At 43.7% G+C, this 24,142-nt stretch overlaps 1 protein-coding gene across 4 annotated transcripts in view; it reads left to right on the top strand.

Moving 5' to 3' along the window:
* The window catches only part of Tdrd7 (tudor domain containing 7), a 63,922-nt gene that overhangs the window by 29,636 nt on the left and 10,144 nt on the right, over positions 1-24,142 (top strand). For all 4 annotated transcript variants that reach the window (XM_026786723.1, XM_005362134.3, XM_026786725.1 and 1 more), the window contains 9 exons: positions 2,727-3,310; positions 5,806-5,992; positions 8,505-8,616; positions 10,489-10,691; positions 13,506-13,640; positions 15,541-15,627; positions 17,973-18,107; positions 20,694-20,804; positions 22,633-23,135. In XM_026786723.1, the coding sequence (XP_026642524.1) occupies positions 2,727-3,310; positions 5,806-5,992; positions 8,505-8,616; positions 10,489-10,691; positions 13,506-13,640; positions 15,541-15,627; positions 17,973-18,107; positions 20,694-20,804; positions 22,633-23,135 (2,057 nt within the window). The remainder of the gene's footprint in view (positions 1-2,726; positions 3,311-5,805; positions 5,993-8,504; positions 8,617-10,488; positions 10,692-13,505; positions 13,641-15,540; positions 15,628-17,972; positions 18,108-20,693; positions 20,805-22,632; positions 23,136-24,142) is intronic.

Raw genomic sequence — 24,142 nt, forward strand, 5'->3', positions numbered from 1 at the left:
CAAAAAAAAAAAAAAACAAAAAAAAAAAACAAAAAAAAAACCAGTGCTTTCTGCTCGGGAGAGTCACAGAGACCGCATAGACTTTTGCTGAGGTTAATGTAGCGTCATCGCTTCTCTCAGACCTAACACATAGGAAGAGATGGAGGCTTAGCACTGGAGTGGGTGGAGGGCGGGCACCAACCACATCAGCCTTGACGTTCCCTATATTTTCAGGTAACTTCTCTGGAAATAAAGGCATCATAAAGCTAAGAAATGTGTCCTTTAGGGGTTAAATGGGGACACATGAAGTTGTGGACTGAGGCTCATGGCCTTTTCTCTGCTGAACTAGCTAGCCCATCATGTACTCGAGAAGGGGTTGAGAGGAGGTTGGTAGGTGAAGGCAGGACAGTAGCCTCGTCTGCCATGTCTCAGCGTGGAATTACACAACCGGAATCTCTCACACGACAGCCACTCGCAGCACTGTGTTCTCCTGTTTCCATTTGTCCGGGAAGTATATTTTCCAACCTTCCCCTGGATGCTCAGCATAAATTCAGAGACCTTATCCAGCATGCCAAAGCACAACACAGACGCATGATGGTGCCTGTCATTATTGCTTCTTCAAAGGTTGAGGCAAGATGATGACAAATTCAAGGCCAGCTAAGGCTACAGAGCAAGACCCTGTCTCAAAATAGAGAAGGGCTGGTAATGTTGCATAATACTAGAATGCTTGCTCTAACTTATTCCCTAGCACTGGAAAGAAGATTTAAAAAAAAACAGATTTAATAAGTTGATGAGCCCTGGAGCAAAGGAATACTGCAAATATTTATGTGACTGCAACTTTCCAACACGTACATAAATTGTGGCAGGTGACTACACAGGAAAGACCTGCAGCTGGTGCACACGCAGTGCATCACTTCTTGGCGATCTCTTGGGCTTTTCAAAGGTCTGGGATTTTTCTTACTTGAAACTTAAGCACATGTTGACAGAAGAATAAGGAACAAAACCCAAGGTTTTATATCTGTATTCCCTGCTCCTTAAGCATCCTGAAGAATATGTAATCAGACAAAAAGGGATCTTGGATTTTTTTTGCTTGTTTTGTTTATTGAGACACCATCTCCTGTAGTCCAGGCTGGTGTCATAAACTTACTATGTAACTAAAAATACCTTTGAAATCTTGATCTTCCTGCCTCCACTTCTAAAATGCTAAGATTAAAAACGTATGTCCCAATGCCCAACCCCAAAAGGAATCTTTTGATGTCATTCTGACCATGTCTTTTGATTTATTAAAGGTCTTTTCTGGTGGTGTCTTTGTACATAAGTGAGGTAAATGAAGTCATGTTCTTCATTAGTAAGCTGGCCAGTCGGCAGAAGTATTCTGGTTGTGCCTGGCATGGTGATACATGCCTATAATCCCAACTCTTAAGAAATGGAAGATCAGAGGGCCAGGCACCTGCGGTGGTCCATGCCTTTAATCCTAGCACTAGGGAGGCAGAGATCTCTGAATTTGAGGCCAGCCTGGTCTACAGAGTTCCAGGACAATTGGAGCTATGTAGAGAGACCCCATCTCAAAAGAGAAGGGGCGTGGGATGGACGGAGGGAGGAAAGGAGGAAAAACTAGGAGTTCAAAGCCAGTTTGTGCTAATGAGTTTAAGTCCAGCCTAGGCTGCAGGAAACCCTGCCTAAAAGCAAAATGCAAGAAGCAAACAGCAATAAAACAGGAAACAATCTGATGTCTTGGTTCCTATTAATGTAACCATCCTAGCAGATTCTTCTAAGGATTTAAATTGTAGTTGAGGAATAGCCAAATGGGACTGAAAGCAGGGACCATTCCAGAAGGCAGTGAATTTGAAGTTGGGGTGAGGAATCTGGTTTTGTGAAGGGCTGTCTAAGCTGTCTAGGCTTTGGAAGCTCAGAAATGTTGCAGAGCTGCATGACTGTCACCGGGCCTGTCATGACTTTGTCATTGTAGTGCAGAGCAGCCTTAGGTTGCATAAGCCAGGGAGGCTTCATGAACACTGAATCCCACGTGACATTCACCCTGGAAACGACTCTTCTGATCTGTCAGCCTTTAAACTCTAAAAGGCAGTCTTAGCTCACGAGTTGGGAACTGTACTGGGCAGGAGGCTGGTAGTTGCCAATCCTGGTCTGTCAGGAGAAGGTCTTCGAATTGGAGGACAGCAGCGTCATCAGTTCCTCGGGGTGTGCCTCTCAGGCAAGTGAAGTCAGAGGTTGGGTGACCCGTTTCCCCACTACATTAGGATGGTAGTGCCTTCAGTTATCCTGCTGTTGTGGTGCTTGCTCCTGCTGTCTTATCCTGGGGCATCTTCTCCAAAGAATCCCACGGAGAAGGCCGAGGAACTAAGGAGAGGAAGGGAGCATCCCAGTGCACTTCAACAGTCCTTGTGTTCCTTCCATGGTGCAGTCCTCACAGCCTCATCCCACCCTGGGTCCACTGTCTTTTGCAGGCTTGGCTCTGGTAAACACTGTCAGGGAAAAGCCTCATCATTCCCTGGGGCAGTTTAAGTCTTCACTGTCTTCTGAGTGAAATGAATGCCCTTTCTTGCCCTGTTGTTTCTAACCTGTGGCTCCCGCCGTCTGTCAGGTGGTACGTTAAAAAGAGTAACGGTCATGCTCTTTTGCATCTTGAATTGAAAATGGTGCTTTTCTCAAATGTAAAATATATTACTGTGCTTTTAGGTTTCTCTTAGCCTCTGAAATATCTCATTTGCTTTCTTTAAAATTTTCAGGTAGAAAAACCTTGTGGTGGTGGTCAAGATTCACTTCTTTATCCTGCCAAGAAAGAGCAGTCCTTGAGAAGTGAACAGGACCCTGAGAAGGAGCTCCCGTCTCCACTGCCTGCTCCCAAGCAGGAGGAGCCATCAAAAGGGAGCCCAACAGTGATGCCAGATGTCAAGCAGAAAGTGGCAGAGCTGCTGGTGAAATACTCAAGTGGTCTTTGGGCAAGCGCACTCCCCAAAGCATATGAGGACACATACAAACTCAAGTTCCCTGAAGATGCCTTAAAGAATCTTGCCTCGCTCTCTGATGTGTGCACCATAAACTACATTTCTGGGAATGCCCAGAAGGCAATTCTGTATGCAAAACTCCCATTGCCCACTGACAAGAGCTTAAAGGATGAAGGGCAGGCACAAGGAGATTTTGACATCAAGGCGATGATAGAAAAAGAGTTTTTGCAGATAGAAAAAAATATGGCTGAAAGTGCTGATGACTTTGTGGAGGACATAACTGTGCCGCCTCTGGTGATCCCTACTGAGGCCTCCCCTTCTGTGCTGGTGGTTGAGCTAAGCAACACAAATGATGTGGTTATCAGGCAAGTTGACATTTCTAGTTAAGATGTGGTGCAGTGCTGTTGCTTGGCCATCCTTTGTGTGGATGCTGTTGAGTGAAGGAAGACTACCTCCCTTAGAGGTTGTAGTGAAATGCAGAATTATGCTAATATTTGTTAAATGCTCACAACATTCTTAGGAGAAAGGATGAGTAATAATTTTTAAAGATTGGAATGATAATATGAACCTGGAAAAATTATGTCATAAGCATCATGACAACTGTATCAAAAACATTACATTTCTATCTAACCTGCAAACAGCAAACCCTCTTCAAACCAGCAGTCCTGAAAAGTCAGGGTAGCTAACTTCTCCATACATCTCAGAGTAGCTCCTGGGCCTAGAGGTGCCTGCTGACTTGAGCCTTTAGATATCACTGTGTGGGACAAGTAACCTTCACTTAACTGGTTAGTGAGAGCTAGAGGTTTTTTATTATTATATTTTGGTATTTCGAGACAGGATTTCTCTGTAGCTTTGGAGCTTAACCTAGAACTAGCTCTTGTAGACCAAGACCAAACTAGCCTCGAACTCACAGAGATCTGCTTGCTCTGCCTCTTGAGTGCTGGGATTAAAGGTGTGCACTGCCACCACCCAGCTGCTAGAATTGAAAACATCAACTTGCTTCTAAATGCTTGTCTTAGACTTGTAGGAAAACTATGAAGCATCCAGAGTATGTAGGAAGAATGTAATTTGCTGCTTCCTGAAGTGGGAACCTGTGTCATTGTTGAGCTGGGGCTGGGTAGAGGGGAGAACACTGAAGCAAAACAGAATCCAGTCCCCTTACCCCAAATGGCCCTCTGGCTTGGGCTTCCCAGGACCCATTACTGAGCTAGAAAAGTGCAGAGAAAGCCCACATCAGAGTCCTTCCGGAAGGAAGAGTTGGACAACATTAAAGCACCAGGGCTTGAACAGGCTGAGGCTAACGAGGCGATGATACCTGGCTCCACTGCCAGGAAGGATCTTTAGGACTGTGGTTTCTTTGGACTGTTGGGTGCAGGTGAAGCTTCATGCTGGTGGTATGCTGAGGTTGGTCTGTACTCCAGGCTCTGTTCCCTCCCTCAGGTCATTTGGAGATGGTGCACAAGCCTGTACTTGCTCTTGCCCGCTCTCACCCAGCTGTAGTACCATCCCTTGTCCTCACTCATGAGTGGAGCCAGCCTTCTCTACTGGCTGTTCTGAGAGCAGAGGCAGCTGCATCTCCAGGACCCCGCCAGGACTTTGCACTGGGCAGACTCCCATCACCTCAGTTCAGGCCCTCAAGTAGGCACTCTTACCAGGTCCCAGGCTCCCAAGAGACTAGATCACAGTGGAAGACCACATTCAGCCTCTCCTTAACGCTCACTGCACTCAGTAAGTGTGAGTGATGGCGTTTGACAAAGTATATAAGCAGTTCAGGGACGAAGACTACATGTAGAGTTTCATCTTAAAATAGCCAGTGTCTCCAAAGGTGCAGTCTTTGCCTTTTGTGTAAAACTCTTTCTAGCATTCCCACTTCTCTCTAGAACAGGGAATGAGCCATCTTCTGTCCTGCTGCTAGTTACTAAGACCATAAGGAACAGGTTCTTAGGGTTTCCTCAAATCACCTGAGACCCTGGGTAAATGCTGGAGCAATACAAGTCCAGGGTTCTTGTGCCTCCCCCTCTCCTGGGCTGGGTAACTTGGGTGCTCTTCCAGCTGGCAGATCTCATCATGTAGCTGAGATTTCTCACTTTATAAGCCAGACTTGGTTTTCCAGATCTAGAATCCTGAAATGTGGCCCTTAAGAAAGGCAAGAAAACAGCCTTGTCTGCTCACGGCAGACAGGAAAGGAATGTGTTTTGAAACACTGGATCAAAGGACTGCATGTCAACATTAGAACTGTTAAAAGGCTGGGCTATGTTGAAAATAGTACTGCTCAGGCTATACATTTCAGAGGCATCCAACCAGAACCTGTCATCTCTGAGATACTAACACAACATTTTGTTGTAATTAACTCAGATTTTTTAAATAAGTTTTTTTTGGGGGGGGGGCATTGTGTTGCTATGTTTGTCTGTCTTGCAGGGAGCCCAGAGATGGAACCCAGGGCTTGGCACAAGCTAGGGAATTGCTCTGCTACATAGAATTCCCAGGCCTAATTTTGTTCTTTTTTGGTAGTTTCCCTGCTTTTCAAAGCTTTAGAATTCTGAGATGCAGCCTTGGCCAGGGTAAAACTATTTGCCAGATTCTTTTTGTAGTAAGTAGCCCATAGAGATCTCAGCAGCCTCAATCAAACTCTGGAGGGCTCATCTGGCCTCCATGGTGTCTCCCTGGGGCCTCCAATGCCTAAATTTCACCTGGCCGTTCTCAGGACTGTCAAACATTGCCACCTTAGGCTGTGATCTCCATAGCCTGTCCTCCTCCCCCTGCTGGTGTGAGACTGGAAGTGAGGATGGTTGCAGGGGAGCCAGGCTCCACTCTGGATCACTCGCCCAGAGATGACTCTCTTGTTTACTCACAAATCCAGGTATGTAGGCAAAGACTACTCGGCTGCTCAGGAACTGATGGAGGATGAGATGAAGGAGTATTACAGTAAGAACCCCAGAGTCGCACCAGTCCAGACCGTGCATGTGGGGCAGCTGCTGGCAGTCAATGCAGAGGAGGACGCCTGGTTACGCGCGCAGATCATTTCCACGGATGAGAACAAGATAAAGGCAAGCTCAGTTTTGTCTAGCATGAGGTAGATACGTCACCGGTTTTCAGATATGATTGCTGCTTCTCATTGTCCTTTTCATATCCTGTGTGATTTTCAGTAGAAATTCGAAGATAGTGTCTGTAGCAGCTGTCCGCATCAGCTTTTATGTCAGTATAGTCATGATCCCTCAGTTTCCTAAAGTCACAGAGCAAATAAAATCCTCTGATAGGGGGCAGGCCTCCGATCTCATCAGAAGGACATTTCCCCACCCCAACTCCGAGAAGCTCTGTGAGCAGCTTCAAGCAGGTTTATCCTGGGGAAGCAGCCACTCCTCTTCCTCTCGGTGTCTTAGCCTGAATTGGTCTGCTCTCAGGGTTACCCTCTGCATCAGCCTCCAAGACTTCTGGCAGCTAGGAGTGTGCAGGCACTGCTGTTATTCAGGTGACACTGCGATCTGTGGCCACTTGATGGTGCCAGAGAGCCAGAAATGCTGGCTGTCCTGTCGCAAGCTGAAATGTTTGTTCTGCTCTCCTAGAGCAAAGAACACAGGGTGTGTGAGTCATATGGGCCCATCCAGGAACAAGTTTTTTGTAAGAGCCGGTCTCAGTTACAGGATGTAACTCAGTGCTAAAACACTTGCCTAGGAAACAACAATGGGCCTCAAGTTCAGTCTCCGGTGTCCACAGAAGAAGCGAAAATCCACCACTACTGCCGCCACGACTAAACTACAGTGTGGTAAATCCAGCAGCAGACAGACCCTGTGGAGACTCTGGAGGGCTCCTGCCGCAGTCTGCTGCTAGGCTAACAATATGGCCTGACTTTCTCTAGCATCCTCATCTCTCACACACTGAGTCCTGTCATCAGAGTATATGCCATCATGGGTCCAAGAAGAACAAATCAGGTTGCAGTTGTAGATTGCTTTGAATGAGAATGAAAGCTGCCTGAGTCTTGAGGCCTGCAAGAGAAAGAAGTTAAGGGTGGGAAAGGTGAACTTGTGCACTGAGTGACTAACAGCTGACCCTTTGGACTCTACTACAGCCTGGGTCCAGGCAGCAGAGTCCAGTATCATTGCCTGAGAGGGAGGCTTTGCTCAGCAGCCAGGCACACTCACCACACTCTGCTCTGGCGGAATTTATCCTCATTTCCTGCTGGCGCATGTACCCCATTTTCTTCAGAAGACACAGGCACCTGCTTCTGTTGACTGCTATTTTCTAGCCAAGTCCTTCCTGCCTTTTGTTGCTTGCTTTGTATTTATTCTTAATAACTGTCATGTCTTTCATTAGGAAAGCATAATAAGTTTTCAACAGTCTCAGGTTCTTAGTTATTCTAAACCCATGATAGTAAAACTTAGTTTCTAGTTAGTAACAAAAAAAAAAAAGCTTTCATAGGTTGGAAGGCAGAGGCTAAATGAATGAATCCCAGGCAAGGCAGGGCTACATAGTGAGACCTTATCTTAAAAACTAGAGTCTTTATGGTCTTGAGGACTTTTCAGCAGAGCTTTGTGCATGCTGTAAAGGTCATCTCTGTGCCACCGGTGTGTGCTGCAGTCACACTTCTGTGGTTGTAATGAAGTATCTGGACAAGAGACAACTCAGGAGGGTTTATTCATGATGCAGTCTTTCACTGTGAGAGAGGCAAGGCAGAGACAGAACAGTTAGTTCGTCTGCAGCAAGAGCAGGGAGAAATGAATGCATATACGCTTGGTGCTCAGTGCAGGGTCCAAAACCAGGGCATGCTGTTGCCCACTTTGAGCCCAGGTCTTCCTATGTCAATTGAGGTAATTTAGATAGTCCCCCACAGACATTCTATAGGCTACCCTGATGTAGACTCACCGAGACACTTCCAGGTTATGTAAAGGTGACACGCTAACCATCACAGTGATAAGAATGTATAGTTCCGGGCTCTGTCTGAGAGCTGGGCCTTTGCTAAGTTGTGTGAAGACATAATCTAGCTCTGTGCACTGGAAGAAGACACTAGGTTTTTGTTTTGTTTTTTCAAATAGAATTCTCTGTTGTCCAACCTGACATCATTGTTGCCCCCAACAGAAATATGTCATCTAGGAGCACAGTGGTCCAGAGCAGGCTGTCAAAGTGCTGCTTTGGGATTCTAGAATGTGGTCAGCATTACAGGGTTGATGTGATTTACTTCTCTGGAAATAGCTATTGCCCCTGAGAATGGGAAAGACTTGTGGTGGGAAGGACAAGATGACACAGCACTGGATGAAGATGGGGAGAAGCCAGGCAGTAGCATTGATGGCTTTGGCGAGGCCTCAGAGTCTGCTCTGCCTTGGCCTTTTTCTTCTGTTGACTAAGGTAAGGTGGCAGACAATGGCCTGGAACATGGGACCCTGAGGCCAGCCTGTTGTCATCTTCTGGGGTGCATCAGGGAGCCTTTCCTTTGGTTTTGAGGAGACGGCTAAAGGTACCGCTTGCTGATTTTGTAATAAATTAAATCCAGTTAAATGTATTACAGTTTTTAATAAGGATAAAGACTTTGGTCATAGACGTGACTGGCTTTGCTTTGTTCCTTAGGTGTGCTATGTTGACTATGGCTTTTGTGAAAATATTGAGAAGAGTAAAGCATACAGACTGAACTCACGCTTCTGCTCTCTGTCCTTCCAAGCTACGAAGTGCAAACTAGCAGGTAAGTGGGCTTCTTAGAAAACCCTTGTTACCAGTCCAGCCGTTCAGCTTGAAAATTCTCACTACGTAGCCCAGACTGGCCTTGAACTTAAACTCCTCCCTCCTTATCTCCTCAGTGACTGCGTTATAGATGTGACCTACAACTCCCAGCTCACAACATATTTTTCTTAAAAGGTTGAGTGAATGAACTCATATGTAAGGTGTCTGTCTAACCTGTCTACATGGAGTAATGATGCAGATGTGACAGTGGATTTTCTGTTATATATATTTACAGAGCATAGGAATATGCACGTGTGGATGGCACTAGGAATAAGGCATGGAAGGCACTGTAAGATTAATTAGATTAGGCCTTTTAGCAAGGAGGCTTGCACTTCTAAAATGTATCATAACGCTTTTTTTTCTAAATTTTCTCTTTCTCTCTCTCTCTTCCTCCCCCCCCCATGAGTATATGTAAAGACACACATACATAAAACATCTGTATTCCCCATGTATACAAGTGGCTGTGCAGGCCAGAGGCATTAGCTTCTCTGTACTTGGAGTTACCAGCAATTGTGAGCCTCCCAGTGTAGATGCTGGGACCTGAACTCGGGTCCCCTGGAAGGATGGGAGCTCTGTTAACCACTGAGCTGTCTCTCATAGTTCTTATGTGAAAATGAGCCCTCTACAGAAATACCTCACACTTGTGATATCAACATTTCAGAGTCTAAGACCTCAAATTGGAAGTTATCCCAGGCTGCATAGTCAGTTCTAGGCCAGTGTGGACCTACAGAGTGAGTTCCTGTCTGAAAAAAGAAGAAAGGGTGGAGAGGAAGTCTCCCCACAAGGATGATCCTTATGTCTCTGAAGGGCCTGAGTCTGAGGAGAAGGCCAGTGAGCTTTGAAGAGCCGATCAAAAACTGTGAAATTGGTTTTTGTCTGGAAAGGGTGCATTGCAAGCGCAGGCCAAGAGTCTGGATGCTGACTGTAAGGGTGAGGAGAGTTCCAGCACTAGGAGTCCTGAGAGTGGGAAGAGCAGGAGTCTGCCTTGTAGCTCAGTCAAAGAGAAAAGTAGAGAAAGAGGCCCCGACGACAGGAAATAGGGTGCTCATTTTAGGTTAATTTAGTTGCCATGTATGCATTATATTGGATTCCAGTTGTCAAAGTACTGAAAGAGTATTAGGACATTGTACCTGATGCCTGTGTTAGTGGAACATCAATTTCCTTTATGAATCAGAGGACTCTGGAGTCCTCAGAGTGAGTGGCGGATAGGAAGGAAAAGGGGAGGAAAAGAGACTATTTTGGTTTTCAGTAATACATGTTAATTTTATAAGGAAAGTCGCTGTGCAGGTTTAACTGAAAATGGAAGACTGCCCTGCCTCGGCTTGATACACTGTGCTTGTGTAAGCCCGTGGGAGGCTTGTTCCTTCTGAATGAAGATGGAGGAGTGGATGGGGGGGGTAGATGCAAAAGGGCAGGGGACTGGAAGAGAGGAGGGAGGGGAACCTGGTTGGTATGTGAAATAAATGGAAAAAAATGTTATTTAAATACAAAATAAATAAAAATTCCAGAAACATGAAGAAGAACAAAGTATGTGATTGACAATTTCTTGTTTGTGTTAGTCTCTTGTTTTACATCCACATCTACATATGACTTGAAGGCTGCTCCTTCTGTGATAAAGCTGTGCTTGGTCATCAGTCTCCTTATGTTAAGAGTGCCTGTTCTAATGTGTCTCTTAAAGAGGCGTGCCCTTTATCTACAGATGTGTAAGGTAAAGAAGACTGGGAAATGAAGCTGCCATCGGGAAAACCAACGAGTGATCGAAATAGGCACTGAAGCTGTCTGTCTGTGATGCTTCTGTGACTAAGTAGAAATGAAAGCAGTTGCTGTTTTCCAGGGCTGGAGATTCTGAATGATGACCCTGACCTTGTGAAGGTGGTCGAATCACTAACGTGTGGGAAGATCTTTGCTGTGGAGATACTCGACAAGTCAGACATCCCCCTGGTGGTTCTGTATGACACCTCAGGAGAAGACGATATCAATATCAATGCCACCTGCCTCAAGGCCATCTGTGACAAATCTCTAGAAGTTCATCTCCAGGTACCACTGTGGTGGTCACTGTTCAGTGTGAAGTATGTGGGGGTAGGGTGGGAGTCCCCTACAAACAGACACCACAACCTGCAGAGTGTGGATCCAGGAGAGCGGCAAGAGGAAGTCTGTTTCAGCACGATTCAGTAGCTGGTGTTGGTTCAAACCTTGTTTATTTTAAGTACATTTAAACACATCAAAATTTACTAAAAAGTTTCCTGGTGACAGTTAACTCGGTCCCATGTGCACAACAAAGCTTACCACATTGAAACCCTTGTAAAGAACAAGTAGCATCGTCCATAAAGCTAGGTTCTGTAGATTAACTGACAAGGCAGGCTCAAAGTAAACAATGCTCATGATGAAAGTCTGGGGGAGGATAGCTTTATAGATTGATGGAGAGAAATAGGCTCAAAGTAAGGGTCTGGGGGAGCCAGTGTGGCCCTGCCATATGGATAGCACAGAGGTTACCAGGCTATTAATCAGCCTTCTTCCATTTCCAACCTTCTGGCCAGAAAACAGGTTATACACCTCTTTCTTTAAAGAGACAACCTTGCATGCTTAAAGTTCCTGGTTTCCCTAGTGGTTATCTGTGAGCACAAGCCCTACATGCCTCCTACAAAAGTAAGTCATCAGGGTCTGGGGACATTGTGGAGCAGGGAAGGTGCTTACCATACAAGCAGGAGGACCTGAATTCCATCATAGCCTGTACATAGTTCAAAACAACAACAAAAACCCTGCTGCTGTGGCATGTATCTATATTCCCAGCTCTCGGAAACAAAGGCAGGGTGATGCTGGGATTCAGCGGGCAAGTCATCCATTCAACGAGAGCCCTTGTCTCAAAGGATGAGATAAGAAATGTTGAGGAAAATACTTGGCATTGACCTCTGGTTTACATATTAATACATACATACATACAAACACATATGTTTGCACACACACATGCACTTAAGAAAAAGGAAAAAAGAGTGAATGAGGGAGAAGAGAAGAAAATCATCAGAAAAGAAAAAGATTTTAGGCAAATAACTGATACCACATAACTCAAAAAACAAGGAAGGAGGAAGAAGGGGAAATGACATCACCTTACTAGGGAAAAGCAAGCAAGGGGAATAAATGGACAATGACAGGCAAGACCTAGTCATTATTTCTTATGAATTAGATTTTTATTTTCCAGTTTCTGCAGTAGAAATAATTTTATATGGAATTTTCCTATAAAGATTAAAAAAGCATGAGGAAGAAGTCTATCCATGAAAATATTTATTGTTAGCCTGAACATTTTTTTAAATTTGTAGGACATTAGTGCTCCAAATGAACAAACTAATAAGTTACAGAGTATTGAACTGAAAGAATCAGGTGGGTACTAAAGAACATTTTAAAGGCTTGATACAAAAATGTTTAGGCTTTTAACAAAATAGGACTATGAATTGTTGTTATACATATGTTGTGATTTGGCCACAAAAATGGCCAAGATTAAATCTTTATGTTGATCATAGTTTTTAAAAATGATTAAAATTCATGTACCCCGCCGGGCGGTGGTGGCGCACGCCTTTAATCCCAGCACTTGGGAGGTAGAGTCAGGCAGATCTCTGTGAGTTCAAGGCCAGCCTGGTCTACAAGAGCTAGTTCCAGGACAGGAACCAAAAGCTGCAGAGAAACCCTGTCTCGAAAATTCAAAAAAAAAAATGTACCCCATTGTAAGGGCTAGTTTTATGTCAGTTTGGCATAAGCTAGTGCCTTTTGGGAAGAGGGACTCTCAATTGAGAAAATGCCCCCATCTCATTATCCTGCAAGGGTATTTTCTTGCTTGACGATGTGACAGAGCTGAACTGATCTCTGTGGGTAGTACCACCCCTGGGTAGGTGTTCCTGGGGTGTGTAAGAAACCTGCCTGAGTAAGCCATGAAGAATAAGGCTATACGCAGCATTCCTCCATAGCTTCTGCTTCAGTTCCTGCTTTTAGTTTTTTCCCTGACTTCTCTAAATGATAAGCAATAATCTTGAAGGTGAAGTAATCTTTTCCTCCCCAAGTTACTTTGGTTATAGTGTTTATCACATCAGCAGAAACCTAACAGATAAAGCAGGCTGGTAATGGAATGGATTTTTTGAGATTTAAAAACAGGAGCAATCCGTGTCATCATTTGTGAGCTGGCAGCCCAAAGAAAAATCCCCTGAAAAAACCCTTCTGTTCATCTTATAAAAGTATGATTTTAGAATACTTTTTATTCTTGAAAGACAATAAGCCAGTCAATAACATAGTCAGCCTTCAGGATGATGGGCTGTTTAGGGAATGTCTCTTTTGTGCCTGACACAAATAACACTTGTATCATGTAAGTTACTAATTTCCTTCTGCCTGGATGTCTTTTAACTTAGAGAATTTTAAAATGTGGCATTAGTTCATTTTCTTGTTACTGTGTCCCAACATCTGGCAGAAGCAACTGAAGGGAAGAAGGATTTATAGGCTCGTTCTGTGAGGGGATACGGCCCCAAATAGCAGGGAAGCTATCACTGTGGGCAGGTGGGGCACCCCTCACATACTTCTGCAGCCAGGAAACAGGTAGAAACGATGGCCTGTTGGGGCTCAGCTCACTTTCTCCTCTTACTCAGGAATCCAGCCTGTGGGATGATGCCACCCACATTGAGGTAGGTACTCATTAAACCTTTCTAGAAACACCTCATACATGCTTCAAAGGTATTGCCGCTCTCAGAGTTGTCAAGTTGACTGTATATATTAACCATCACCAGTATGTAAATGGAATGGGCTGTTCAGGTAACTGCATAAAGAGTAAAGGCAAGCTTATGTTCTCAGACAGTCTTTGTTTGCTTGTTCCAGGTGGATGCCATGTACACAAATGTCAAAGTGACTAACATTTGCTCCGACGGAACACTCTACTGCCAGGTGCCTTGCAAGGGTCTGAACAAGCTCAATGATCTTCTGCATAAGACAGAGGACTACTTCCACTGCAAGGTACGGTGGAGCACCATCTCCCGAGATCAGCCACAGACTTGTAGGCAGGGCTCAGAGTGCATTAGGTTAAGTAACTGCTAATCATTAGAGGTCCATGTTTCAAATGGTGGGTAGAAAACCTGACAGACTCCCTCTCCTGCTTTATGAAATGAAGGTGCAGCAGTGTGTTCCCGTGAACCATCACAGAGGTAGTCACAGTGCTGCCTAGAACAGTGCCTGCAATGGGATTGTGGTTTCCTTAGGGCAGGCAGCTGATGTGCCCTAAGCACAGCTTGACTGACTGCCCACAGGAGCCGGCTTGTCAGGCGTCACCCTCGAGCTCTCTGCTGAGGAGAGACAGCCCATAAATGTTGTTCTGCGGACCAGTCCTCCCCTTTCATTCTGAATCAGGACATGCAGAGGTTTTTGAGTCACTAATACGATTTCCTTACCTCTGGAACAACGTAATTATAATCCAGAACATGTTGTGGTTTGCAGATAACCAAACTCCTGCTTCAGCCCTGACCTCTCACCCCTGGAAGGGGGAACCCTTCCCTTTACCACAAAGGACCGCCAACACCTCAAGTTACTCTGTTCAGCTTTATAATATTTTGGCTAGCTTGGCTATTACCCTCCCTTAGGAAAGAGCAGTGGTTCTCAACCTTCCTAATGCTGTGACCCTTTAATACAACTGTCCTCATGTTGTGGTGACCCTCAACTATAAAATTACATTGTTGCTGTTTTGTATCTGTAATTTTGCTAGCTATAAATTGTAATGTAAATATCTGATATGTGACCTCCATGGGGTTGCCACCCGTGGGTTGAGAACCACTGGGGTAGAGACAGTTGTCAGTTTTCTGCATTCCTTTTTTAGTTTTGTCCATAGAATATGTAGTCTACAGTATACATTCAGTCAATTTAATTCTTACTCATGGTGTCTGGAGTAGAGACATCAAATATATAGCTTTACTCCTTTATGTTGGAGATGCCATTTTATATATTTTATTGTATATAAATTATATATTATACTGTTATATTAATGCATGTTTAATTATATAATTATGAATACATTACATGTCTACAAATTAAATAAATAAGAATATAAATTACATACACAATTTATATTATATAAATACAACATGATATAACAAAATATTATATAAGTATATATAGTGTATATTTTGTATATGTCATTTGTTTCTGTGTATGTAAAGTTTCACTTACTGGTTGAGTTTGGGAAAATAGGAGAACCCTAGAGAAGCTAACCTCGTGAGGATTCATTTGTCCTAATAACCAACCCGGATGCTGTAGAGCACTCCACATTTCCTAGTGATTTGCCTCCCAAGGGGAGTCCTTGCCCACAGACTAGCAGTAGTCACCAGAACAGCAAGGCCTGGGAAGTTCCCGAGTGCAGGCTGGGCAGAAGAGGGGCTGACGAGAACCCTGCTGTTTGTTAGCATCTCACAGGCATTGATGTCTGTACTGATAACACTTCTTGGTTTGGAAAGAAAAAGAAATGAAAAACAGTAACATTAAATGTTACTGTTAAATGTTAAGGCAGAGAGAAGAGGACTTCATGGCTGACCCAACCTCCTTACTTCGTCCATCTGCTCTGTCTGGTCAGCTCCAGCAGCCCTTTTCCTGGGTAACTAGTGGAGCCAGAGCCCACATGAACCCCAGTGACCCTGCTGACATTTAAGGCACTTAAGTGTCAGTCTGTGAACAAACTGGTACTAGCAAGCCTGACAGAGCAGAGGGCAGAGTCTGTAGCTCCGTGGTAAACTTGTCTGCTGTAGCTGTTTCTGGGGAGGAAGGGAAGCCCTACCACCTGTGGGTAAACAGTCCATGCCTCCACGTGCTCCCAGTGCTGCAGCCATGTTTGCTGAGAGTAAGAGCTGTTTCTTGCTTTTCTCTCTCATAGCACATGACCTCTGAGTACTTCATCTCGCTACCCTTCTGTGGGAAGATCTGCCTCTTTCATTGCAAAGGAAAATGGTTACGAGTGGAGGTAAAATCAGACCCTTGACTTGTAAAGATTATTGTTAAGTGTTTCACATATATGAACAGATTTTCTCAGTAGTAAAATAAATATGTTTGGATCATCACCAGTTTCTGACAGCCAAGATGGCCATATGGTTTGAGCTCCTAGTCTCATCCTCCTGCCTTTGATCTGAGGAAGCCAGCAGCTGAATTTTTTTATGTTTTTAGTATATGTATAGCTGTACACATAGCTTTGCTATGTATTACATATACAATAGAATATATGTACTAGAACTATAAAGATGAATATGTATTTAGAATGTGTGTATTAAAAATAAGATTTTTTTTTTTTTTGGGTTTTTCGAGACAGGGTTTCTCTGTGGTTTTTGGAGCCTGTCCTGGAACTAGCCCTTGTAGACCAGGCTGGTCTCGAACTCACAGAGATCCACCTGACTCTGCCTCCCAAGTGCTGGGATTAAAGGCGTGCGCCACCACCGCCCGGCTTAAAAATAAGATTAAGGAGATGGCTCAGTCAATAAAGTACAAGCATGCAGACCCGAATTTTGGGTCCCCAACACCCAAATAAAGAGCCAGGCACAGTAGCAGGTGCCTGTAACACCAGCTCTGGGAAGGTAGGGAAACCCTGGGGCGGCCTTGCTAAATTGATGAGCTTGAATTAGTGAGCTGTGAATTCATTGGAAAAATCTTGTTTAAAAAATAAGATAGAGAGTGATTGAAGAATATCCATATCAGCCTTTGATCTCAACATGCATATGTACCCTCATACATGTGTGTGCATATGCGCACACACACAGATGGTTAGATGAGCTTTGTCAAAGCATTAATCTTCTGAAGCATGGTTTTCACTCCTCATGAGACAGCTCTGTTGCAGTAATCTGTTTCCATGCTGTGTAATGCAGCAAGGTAAAGGGCCCAGCACTGTCACACAGCTGGCCCTGTGAATGTTTGTGGGGTCTGTTGCCACTGTGCACCTTCCTGTGTGCCATACTCCTGAGAATCACAAGGAAAGCAAACCTAGAAGATGAGAACGATCAGCGAATTGCTTTCTGAAATATGTAAGCAGTGCTTCAGCAGATTAACTGTACTGACCCTTTTAGCAGGGCTCACCCATCCCTAGCCTAATGAAAGCACAGTGCTTTGATGTAACGGTGTTCCCTGAAGGCTTAGATCCAGGGTCTGTGACCATAGGTCACATGTCACATGCCAGCATGGTATTATGGAGGTCTTAAAGCTTTGTTGTTTAGGTGATAATATGTAAATGTGCAGATCTGTTCTTAATTTAAAACATAATTCGCCGGGCAGCAGTGAAGCACACACCTTTAATCCCAGCACTTGGGAGGCAGAGGCAGGTGGATCTCTGAGTTCGAGGCCAATCTGGTCTACAAGAGCTAGTTGCAGGACAGCATCCAAAGCTACAGAGAAATCCTGTCTCAAAGAGCCAAAAAAAAAAAAAAAGTTAACAAAAGTACTATAAAGAGGCTTCACTTACCCTGTCAGCATCTTGTTTGTATAACCAGTCTTTGATTCCCAAACCAGGAAGTCAACATTAATACAAGTAACTAGTGTGCAGGATTTTGTCATTTCTCACATTGTGACATGATGTCCTTTTCTGCCCTAGGATCCAGTCTGGATGCCCCATTAGGTATAGCTGCCATGCTTCTCTAAATCCTCCAGCATGCTGCTAGTTGGTCTTCATTTGTATGATTCTAAAGAGTAGTGTCATTTTGTAAATTTTCTTTCAATTTGAGTGTCTTTAAATTTCTGCTATGTTGGACAGAAGTGTTTCTTAGTCTGTATACAAATACTTAGCAAAAAATATACTATATATTTATTCTATAAAATTAAGTGATGCCTTTGTTCTTGACAGTTATACAAGAATTGCTGGGCTCTATGTAGTTCTCCTTATTGCTGAGCATGAATTTGGACTTTATCTTATCCCTCTGACTTTTTGAGCTTCAGATTTTTTTCAACAATGATTAAAAATGACTAGATTTATAGTGAAACTGTGAAGTATGGTATGATTTCAAAACATTTTCCCTCTTCAGGTAAAATTCCATCTTGAATTATTGATGTTTTTATTTTCTTATTAGGATAGAAAAATTTTCCTACATGTTTTAATATTTTAAAAATAGCATTGTCTAATTAGCAGTATTAAAGAATTAGAGAAATAGTAGAGACTGGTGTTCTTACAGTGGTTGCTGGTCAGTACTGTTCCCTGTTGATTGATTTTTAAACAGGAGAAACTGATAGTTTGGGTGTTCTAGACCTGCAGCGCTGTATGGGACGTGATGATGGCAGTGTGTCTGTCTTCCCACTGTGACCATGAGTTAGCCAGTGCTCATCTCATTACAGATCACAAACGTGCACAGCAGCCGGGCACTCGACGTTCAGTTTCTGGACTCTGGCAATGCAACATCTGTGAAAGTATCGGAGCTCAGAGAAATCCCCCCTCGGTTCCTGCAGGAAATGCTTGCCATACCCCCTCAGGTATGACCTGCCTCAGCCTGGAGGTCTGCAGACGAGCTTCCTTCCTGCATGTTGATCTGCTGTGCCAGTCCCAATCATGCTCATGAGCAGCGTCTCAGTGTGTAAGAGGATTAGAGAGTGTGAATGTTTACTGATCTTCAGGTGTTAGAGAAGTCTGCTCCCATTTACAGACCACTGTCTCGTAAACACTTGTTTTCAAGAGTGCCGAGTCAATAGGCTGTTACCCAAGTAGAGGTTTATTGTATAATCACATTCCAGTACTGACATCTAGCTAGCCAGCTTCCACATGCTGCTAGAGTGGTATATATGTGTTTATTTGGTTCTCCATTCTTTTGGAAATGTGTTTATATATACTCATTTTCCTGTAAGACTTTCTCCTATATGAGAAAGGGGAGTTGATAACATCACCTACAGCCTGTCCTCTTAGGGAGTATTTGGGTGACAGTTGTGAATCACTATAGACCTTGCTATGGTTAAGAAGCTCTGACAACCTTGAGAGGAAATACAGGATTTTTTTACAGGAATATAGTATATATTCTATTAATTAAATATTATATTCTATTAAATATATATAAGTAATTAGTGTATGATACATAAATGACATATAATTAATTGTGTTCTATTAAATATTAATGGTCATAGTCTATTAAATAATTAATATTCTGTTAAAATATAAATAAACTGAGTATATATTGCATATTCTATGAAATATTTATATTTAAATTATCTAAAAATATATAAATATTATGTAAATAATGTGATTGGATATTATGTTATATTAAATATTCATTTGCATTAGGCATGATGAACATGCTTCTATAATCCCAGCACTAGGGAGGTGGAGGCAAAAGGATCAAGAGTTCATGGTCATACTTGGCTGCACAGTTAGTTTAATGTTAGCCTGGATTCCATGAGATCTGGTGTCAGAAAACAGCAAACAAAATGGATGACATAATGCTCCTCTACGGTTTCCTCGAAGACGCCTTCACCTTCAGGACTAGTATAGACAGCACGGTTTGCTGTGACTCCATTGCTTTTTCTGACAGACAGTTATAGAGAAGAATGCCTTTTATCCTCTCAGTATGCAGGCACAATACTGGAAGTCCACAGCCCTTTGAGAGCTGTTGTTGCTGTGACTGACACAGTTCTGGCCCCCATGTCTCCTCAAGGCTATGTCCACCTAGGGCCGAATCATAGTGACAAGGTTCCCTGGCTGGAGAGAGGGGCTTCAGGCCTCCGACTGCCTTTTTGAAAGTCCCATTGTACTCCCTTCTTTATGCTGCAGTGTTGTGTGTAACAGGCATTAAACACCTTTTTGTTTCTGTTAATATTCGCCAGATTCCTTATTTAGTAAGTGTGATGACTACTCATTGCAGGTCCCTTAAGGCCAGCTTGCCCAGCCTCTAGTTAGCATCTATTTCCCAAGATGTCTAAGTCACAGAAGCAAATCCAAAAGGTTGTATTCAGCTCTCAATTTTAATGTATTTTAAACTTGAATAGAGCGGGTGTTGGTGGCACACTCCTTTAATCCCAGGCAGAGGCAGGCGGATCTCAAGTTTGGATCTTGCGTTCGAGGCCAGCCTGGGCTACAAGAGAAAGTTCCAGAACAGGCTCCAAAGCTACAGAGAAACCCTGTCTCAAAAACAAAACAAAAAAATTAAACCTAAATAGATTGCCAGGATTTTAAAAAATATTATTTTTCTCTCAGTAAAGTGTTTATTTCTAGCATCTATTTTAGTCATTTAGAAAATCTGATTTATTATGTGCCCTCTTTTGGTGGCAGAGCTGCTGAGCATTCTGTGGCCTTTCCTGCCAGCAGAACCTATACTTACCTGTACACCAGCTCATCAGGCTGCCTTCCTCCCTCATGCCTCTGCCCACAGGCCCTGCAGAGTGCTCCCTCTGCAGCTTTTCCAGGGACAGAGGCTATGAGCCTGGGGGAGGGTGTGCATGATGGAGTGGGGCACTCAGAGAGAACAAGAGGAATCTGAGGAGGGGTGTGGGATAGCTTTCATGTCTGTCACACGATCATCTCCCGTGTGGCTGAGGGACTCTCTCCCTCCTTGTGGCCTTCTGCAGTAGCTCGGGAAGCCAGGGAGCACCAGGGGGACTGAGGCATTTGGGTACCTGCAGATTTAGGTATCTACCCTCCTCTTATCTTTGTCTTGCCTCCTGCAGGAGGTGCGCAGCAGCCATGGGTATCTCAAGAGATGCTAACTGAAGTAGATAAGCTTCCTTTGAGACTCCTGCAGTGAAACCAAGTGGTTGCGAGTGTCCCATCTGTTTGACTCTGTGACCTACAGGCTGCTCTGTTGAGCTATTTAATCATCTATAAAATGGAGCACAGAATATGGTAGATCAGAAGGATGATGGGGTGACAAACCCCCTGGCCCCTGGGTGGATTAAAAAAAAATTAAAAAAAACAGTAGCAACATAAATAAGCAGCATAGCAGACAGTCAGACCAAGACTGTGACTGCTGTTGTCTGCCACAGCATGTGGCCTTAGGGAGACAGATGCTACCTGTAATACCTGTTTTAAGATGGTGTGTTTGCTCCGCACCACTTTGTATTTTGTTTTGTTTTCAGGCTATAAAGTGCTGCCTGGCTGATCTTCCGCAGTCCATTAGCATGTGGACACCAGATGCTGTTCTTTGGTTAAGAGATTCTGTTTTGAATTGCTCGGACTGTAGCATTAAGGTTAGTTATCTTACGGTTCTGGGGTATCTGGGAAGAGCCAGAGCTCAGGGTTTGCACCTCACTGTTGTAAATGAGAACACACTTTTACACACTTCACACCAGACATTTTTTTCTTCAAAGATATGAATCACACATGTAGCTGTAAGATATTTAATGACTAATTTCTATTTAAAGAGTTACCCCCATCTCCTGTATTACTTATTCCCTTTCTCCTATTATTAATAAGGTAGCAGAGGTACTTGGTTCTCTACTACAGTTTTGCTAAGTGAAAAATAATTAAATTGACTCCAAATTTGTGATCATATCTCTGGAAAAGTGTTTATGACAATAAATATACTATCTTTCCCTAAAGCAGAGTGGATTGTGAACAGATCATCCAGTGCTAACCCTGGGGATTGTGGACAGGTCATCCACTGCTAACCCTGGTGCCTGCCCATTTTTTTCCTGAAGCTTCTTAGCTTGTTGCTTGAATTTCTAGGATGAAAAACATCCTACTTCTCTTAGCTCTTAAACCCATACAAATGGTATTATTGTGTGTAAATGTGGAGCTGAAATCCCTTGATCAGTAGCTTCCCAAAGATCTAAGTCATTTCCCCCAGCTCTGGCCCTATGCCTGTGGGGTCTAGGCTGCTGCTGTGTAACATATGCATTGCATGCTCCACACTGCGTGATTATGCCTTGTTTATGGTCTTCATTTATTACATAATAGTAAGTGTTTTCTCACCTACTCGTAAAGACCAAGAGTTGAGTACACAATAAAACTACTACTTGGTTTTCCTTTTGAGGTAGTTTCTTGCTTTGTAGCTCTGGCTGGACTGGAACTTGCAAGAATCCTCTTGCCTAAGCTCTGAAGTGCTACTATGATTGGATGATGTCATCACTCTTAGCTTTAAAAGTATTTTGTAATGGTTAATTTTAATGGTACTTCTGTATCATAAATGCCAAAATGATTTACAGTCTATTTCAGTAGACATTAAAGGATAGAATTAACTAGATGCATCTCACTAAGAGAACACACTTTTCAAAGTCAACTGTCCTAGATGGGTGGATGCCTTCTTGGCTTCTACCCCTCTTCCTGCCTGTGTCCCTGTCTTCTATTTTGTGTCCTCTTTGATAGATGATAGAGGTAGGCGGAAGTGTCTCATTTTTGTCCTTTTAAGACATGGAGGAGCTGATGAGAATCACTAAGTTACCCAGACTCTGAGACACCCATGGTGCTGTCCTAATGGCCGTTGCATGGTCTTCCCATGTGGACACGTCCTGGCAGAAAGGATGCATGGGAAGTCAGAAGGTCTCCCCTTTGGTGGACTTGTCCATCTCTTCTCCTCTATCCCCTGACTCTTCAGTGTAACTGGGGAGGGAAAATGCAGACTAAGACCAAACAAAGAAGTAGGACCTGAGGGCCCAGGTAATTGCCATCCTGGAGTCCTCTGCTGGCTTAAAGTGAGCTCCTGCTGGATCTTTTGCTATCGTCCTGACTCTTAATGCTGAGGATGGCTAGCAAATGCATGGAAGCTTAATGTATTAGTTCAACTCTAGATTTTGGAATGTCATTAATTTAAAGATGCGACATTGTACCTCTTCTCAGTGGCAGCAGCCACTTCGTACATTACATTTTTATTTTTCAGTTGTTATTTCCATAAGATTTGCTGGTGTCTTAGAGATGTTTTGCCTCAGTACCTATTAGACTGTGAGAGGTCATTCATCTTACCATAAATTACTGTTCTACAAAATACTCTGTTTTGATATTTAAGATTAATATTATAACTGCTTCTCAGAATTTAGTGTCAACATGGATTTTCTAAATTTCTTTTTACATCTTCCAAAGGTTACAAAAGTGGATGAAACCAAGGGGGTTGCATATGTGTATTTATTTACTCCTAAGAACTTCCCTGATCCTCACCGCAGCATTAACCGGCAGATCACAAACGCAGACCTGTGGAAGCACCAGAAAGATGTGTTTCTGAGTGCCGTGTCTGGTGCGGCCAGCTCGTCTGGAAGCAGGAACGACAGCGCACCTGCACCGGGCAGCCCTGGAGAGGGTCTCAGAAAGAGCCACCCAGAGGTCATCAGGAAGCCTCTGCTGGACCACACCAGCTCCTTCTCCTTGGAGGAACTGCCCCCTCCAATCCACTTGTCAAAGTCAGGGGAGCACATGGATGTGTATGTGCCCGTGGCCTGTCACCCAGGCCATTTTGTCATCCAGCCTTGGCAGGAGATCCATAAGCTGGAAGTGTTGATGGAAGAGATGATTCTGTACTACAGTGTGTCTGAGGAGCGCCACATAGTGGTGGAGAGAGACCAAGTGTATGCTGCCAAAGTGGAGAATAAGTAGGTCCTGGGCGGGGCCTTTGTTCCTCTGCTAAGAATATGTAGAGTGGTCAGTCAGGAGGGTCCTTAGTTTCCCCAGGGATACTTGACCTTCACAAATGAGAATTTTGAGTGAAATATGGATTTGATGAATTGTGTACATTTTTTCATGTTTAAAATTTATATAAAACTCTAGTAACCATTTTTCTGTTAGGAGTTTTATGCATAAAATGAAGCCTTACCCTGTTCTCCTATCAGAGAAGATGTTTTTATTCAGAAAGTAATTCTTGCTTTCATTTAATGACTTTTTTAAAATTAAATGTTTATTGTGGAAAACTTAGAGAACAAAAACCAAACTGAAACCAGCTTTCCAGACACTATTTGTTAAGCCCCTTCTGTAATTGTCCCAGGTTCGTCTGTGGATTTGTATCACTGGTAATGCTCTTACAGTGCTGTGCTTGCTTTCTAATATTCTGTACTAAACATTTCTCAGAAGCAGCTCTGGCTGAGGATAATCTGTCTCATGGGAAAGCAGAACTAGCGTTCTCTTTAGTCAGTAGGTTCCCAGAGCTGTGTGTGTTAAAATGATAATAGGTATTATTATAAATAATAAACCATTGTTTCCACCCCTGATTATTTAGTAAGAGAGTCTTTGGGAAGAAACTGACTAGTTGAAAGATGCCCAGGTGCCCAGCATATGCTGTCATTTGCTTCCTGGCACTTGTGGCACCTTCTTAATGATGTCTTGCATTATTTGTTTCACTGTCCCTGGGCCCTCATGGGGTGGTGTTTGGATTCACACCCCCTTCCCCCAGACCCATCGGGGTGTGCAGGGTGTGCTCCAGTGGAGCACAAGCTCCCCACTCCTCTCTCTGCGCTCATGCCGTGGGGTCTTAGGAAACGAAGAGCTGCCTTAGAGGAGACAAAGTTCTTAGTGCTGAACACAAATCTCTCTTTCTCTCTCTCTCTCTCTCTCTCTCTCTCTCTCTCTCTCTCTCTCTCTCTCACACACACACACACACACACAC

The sequence above is a fragment of the Microtus ochrogaster genome, linkage group LG5 (assembly GCF_000317375.1).
Source record: "Microtus ochrogaster isolate Prairie Vole_2 linkage group LG5, MicOch1.0, whole genome shotgun sequence".
NCBI lineage: Eukaryota > Metazoa > Chordata > Mammalia > Rodentia > Cricetidae > Microtus > Microtus ochrogaster.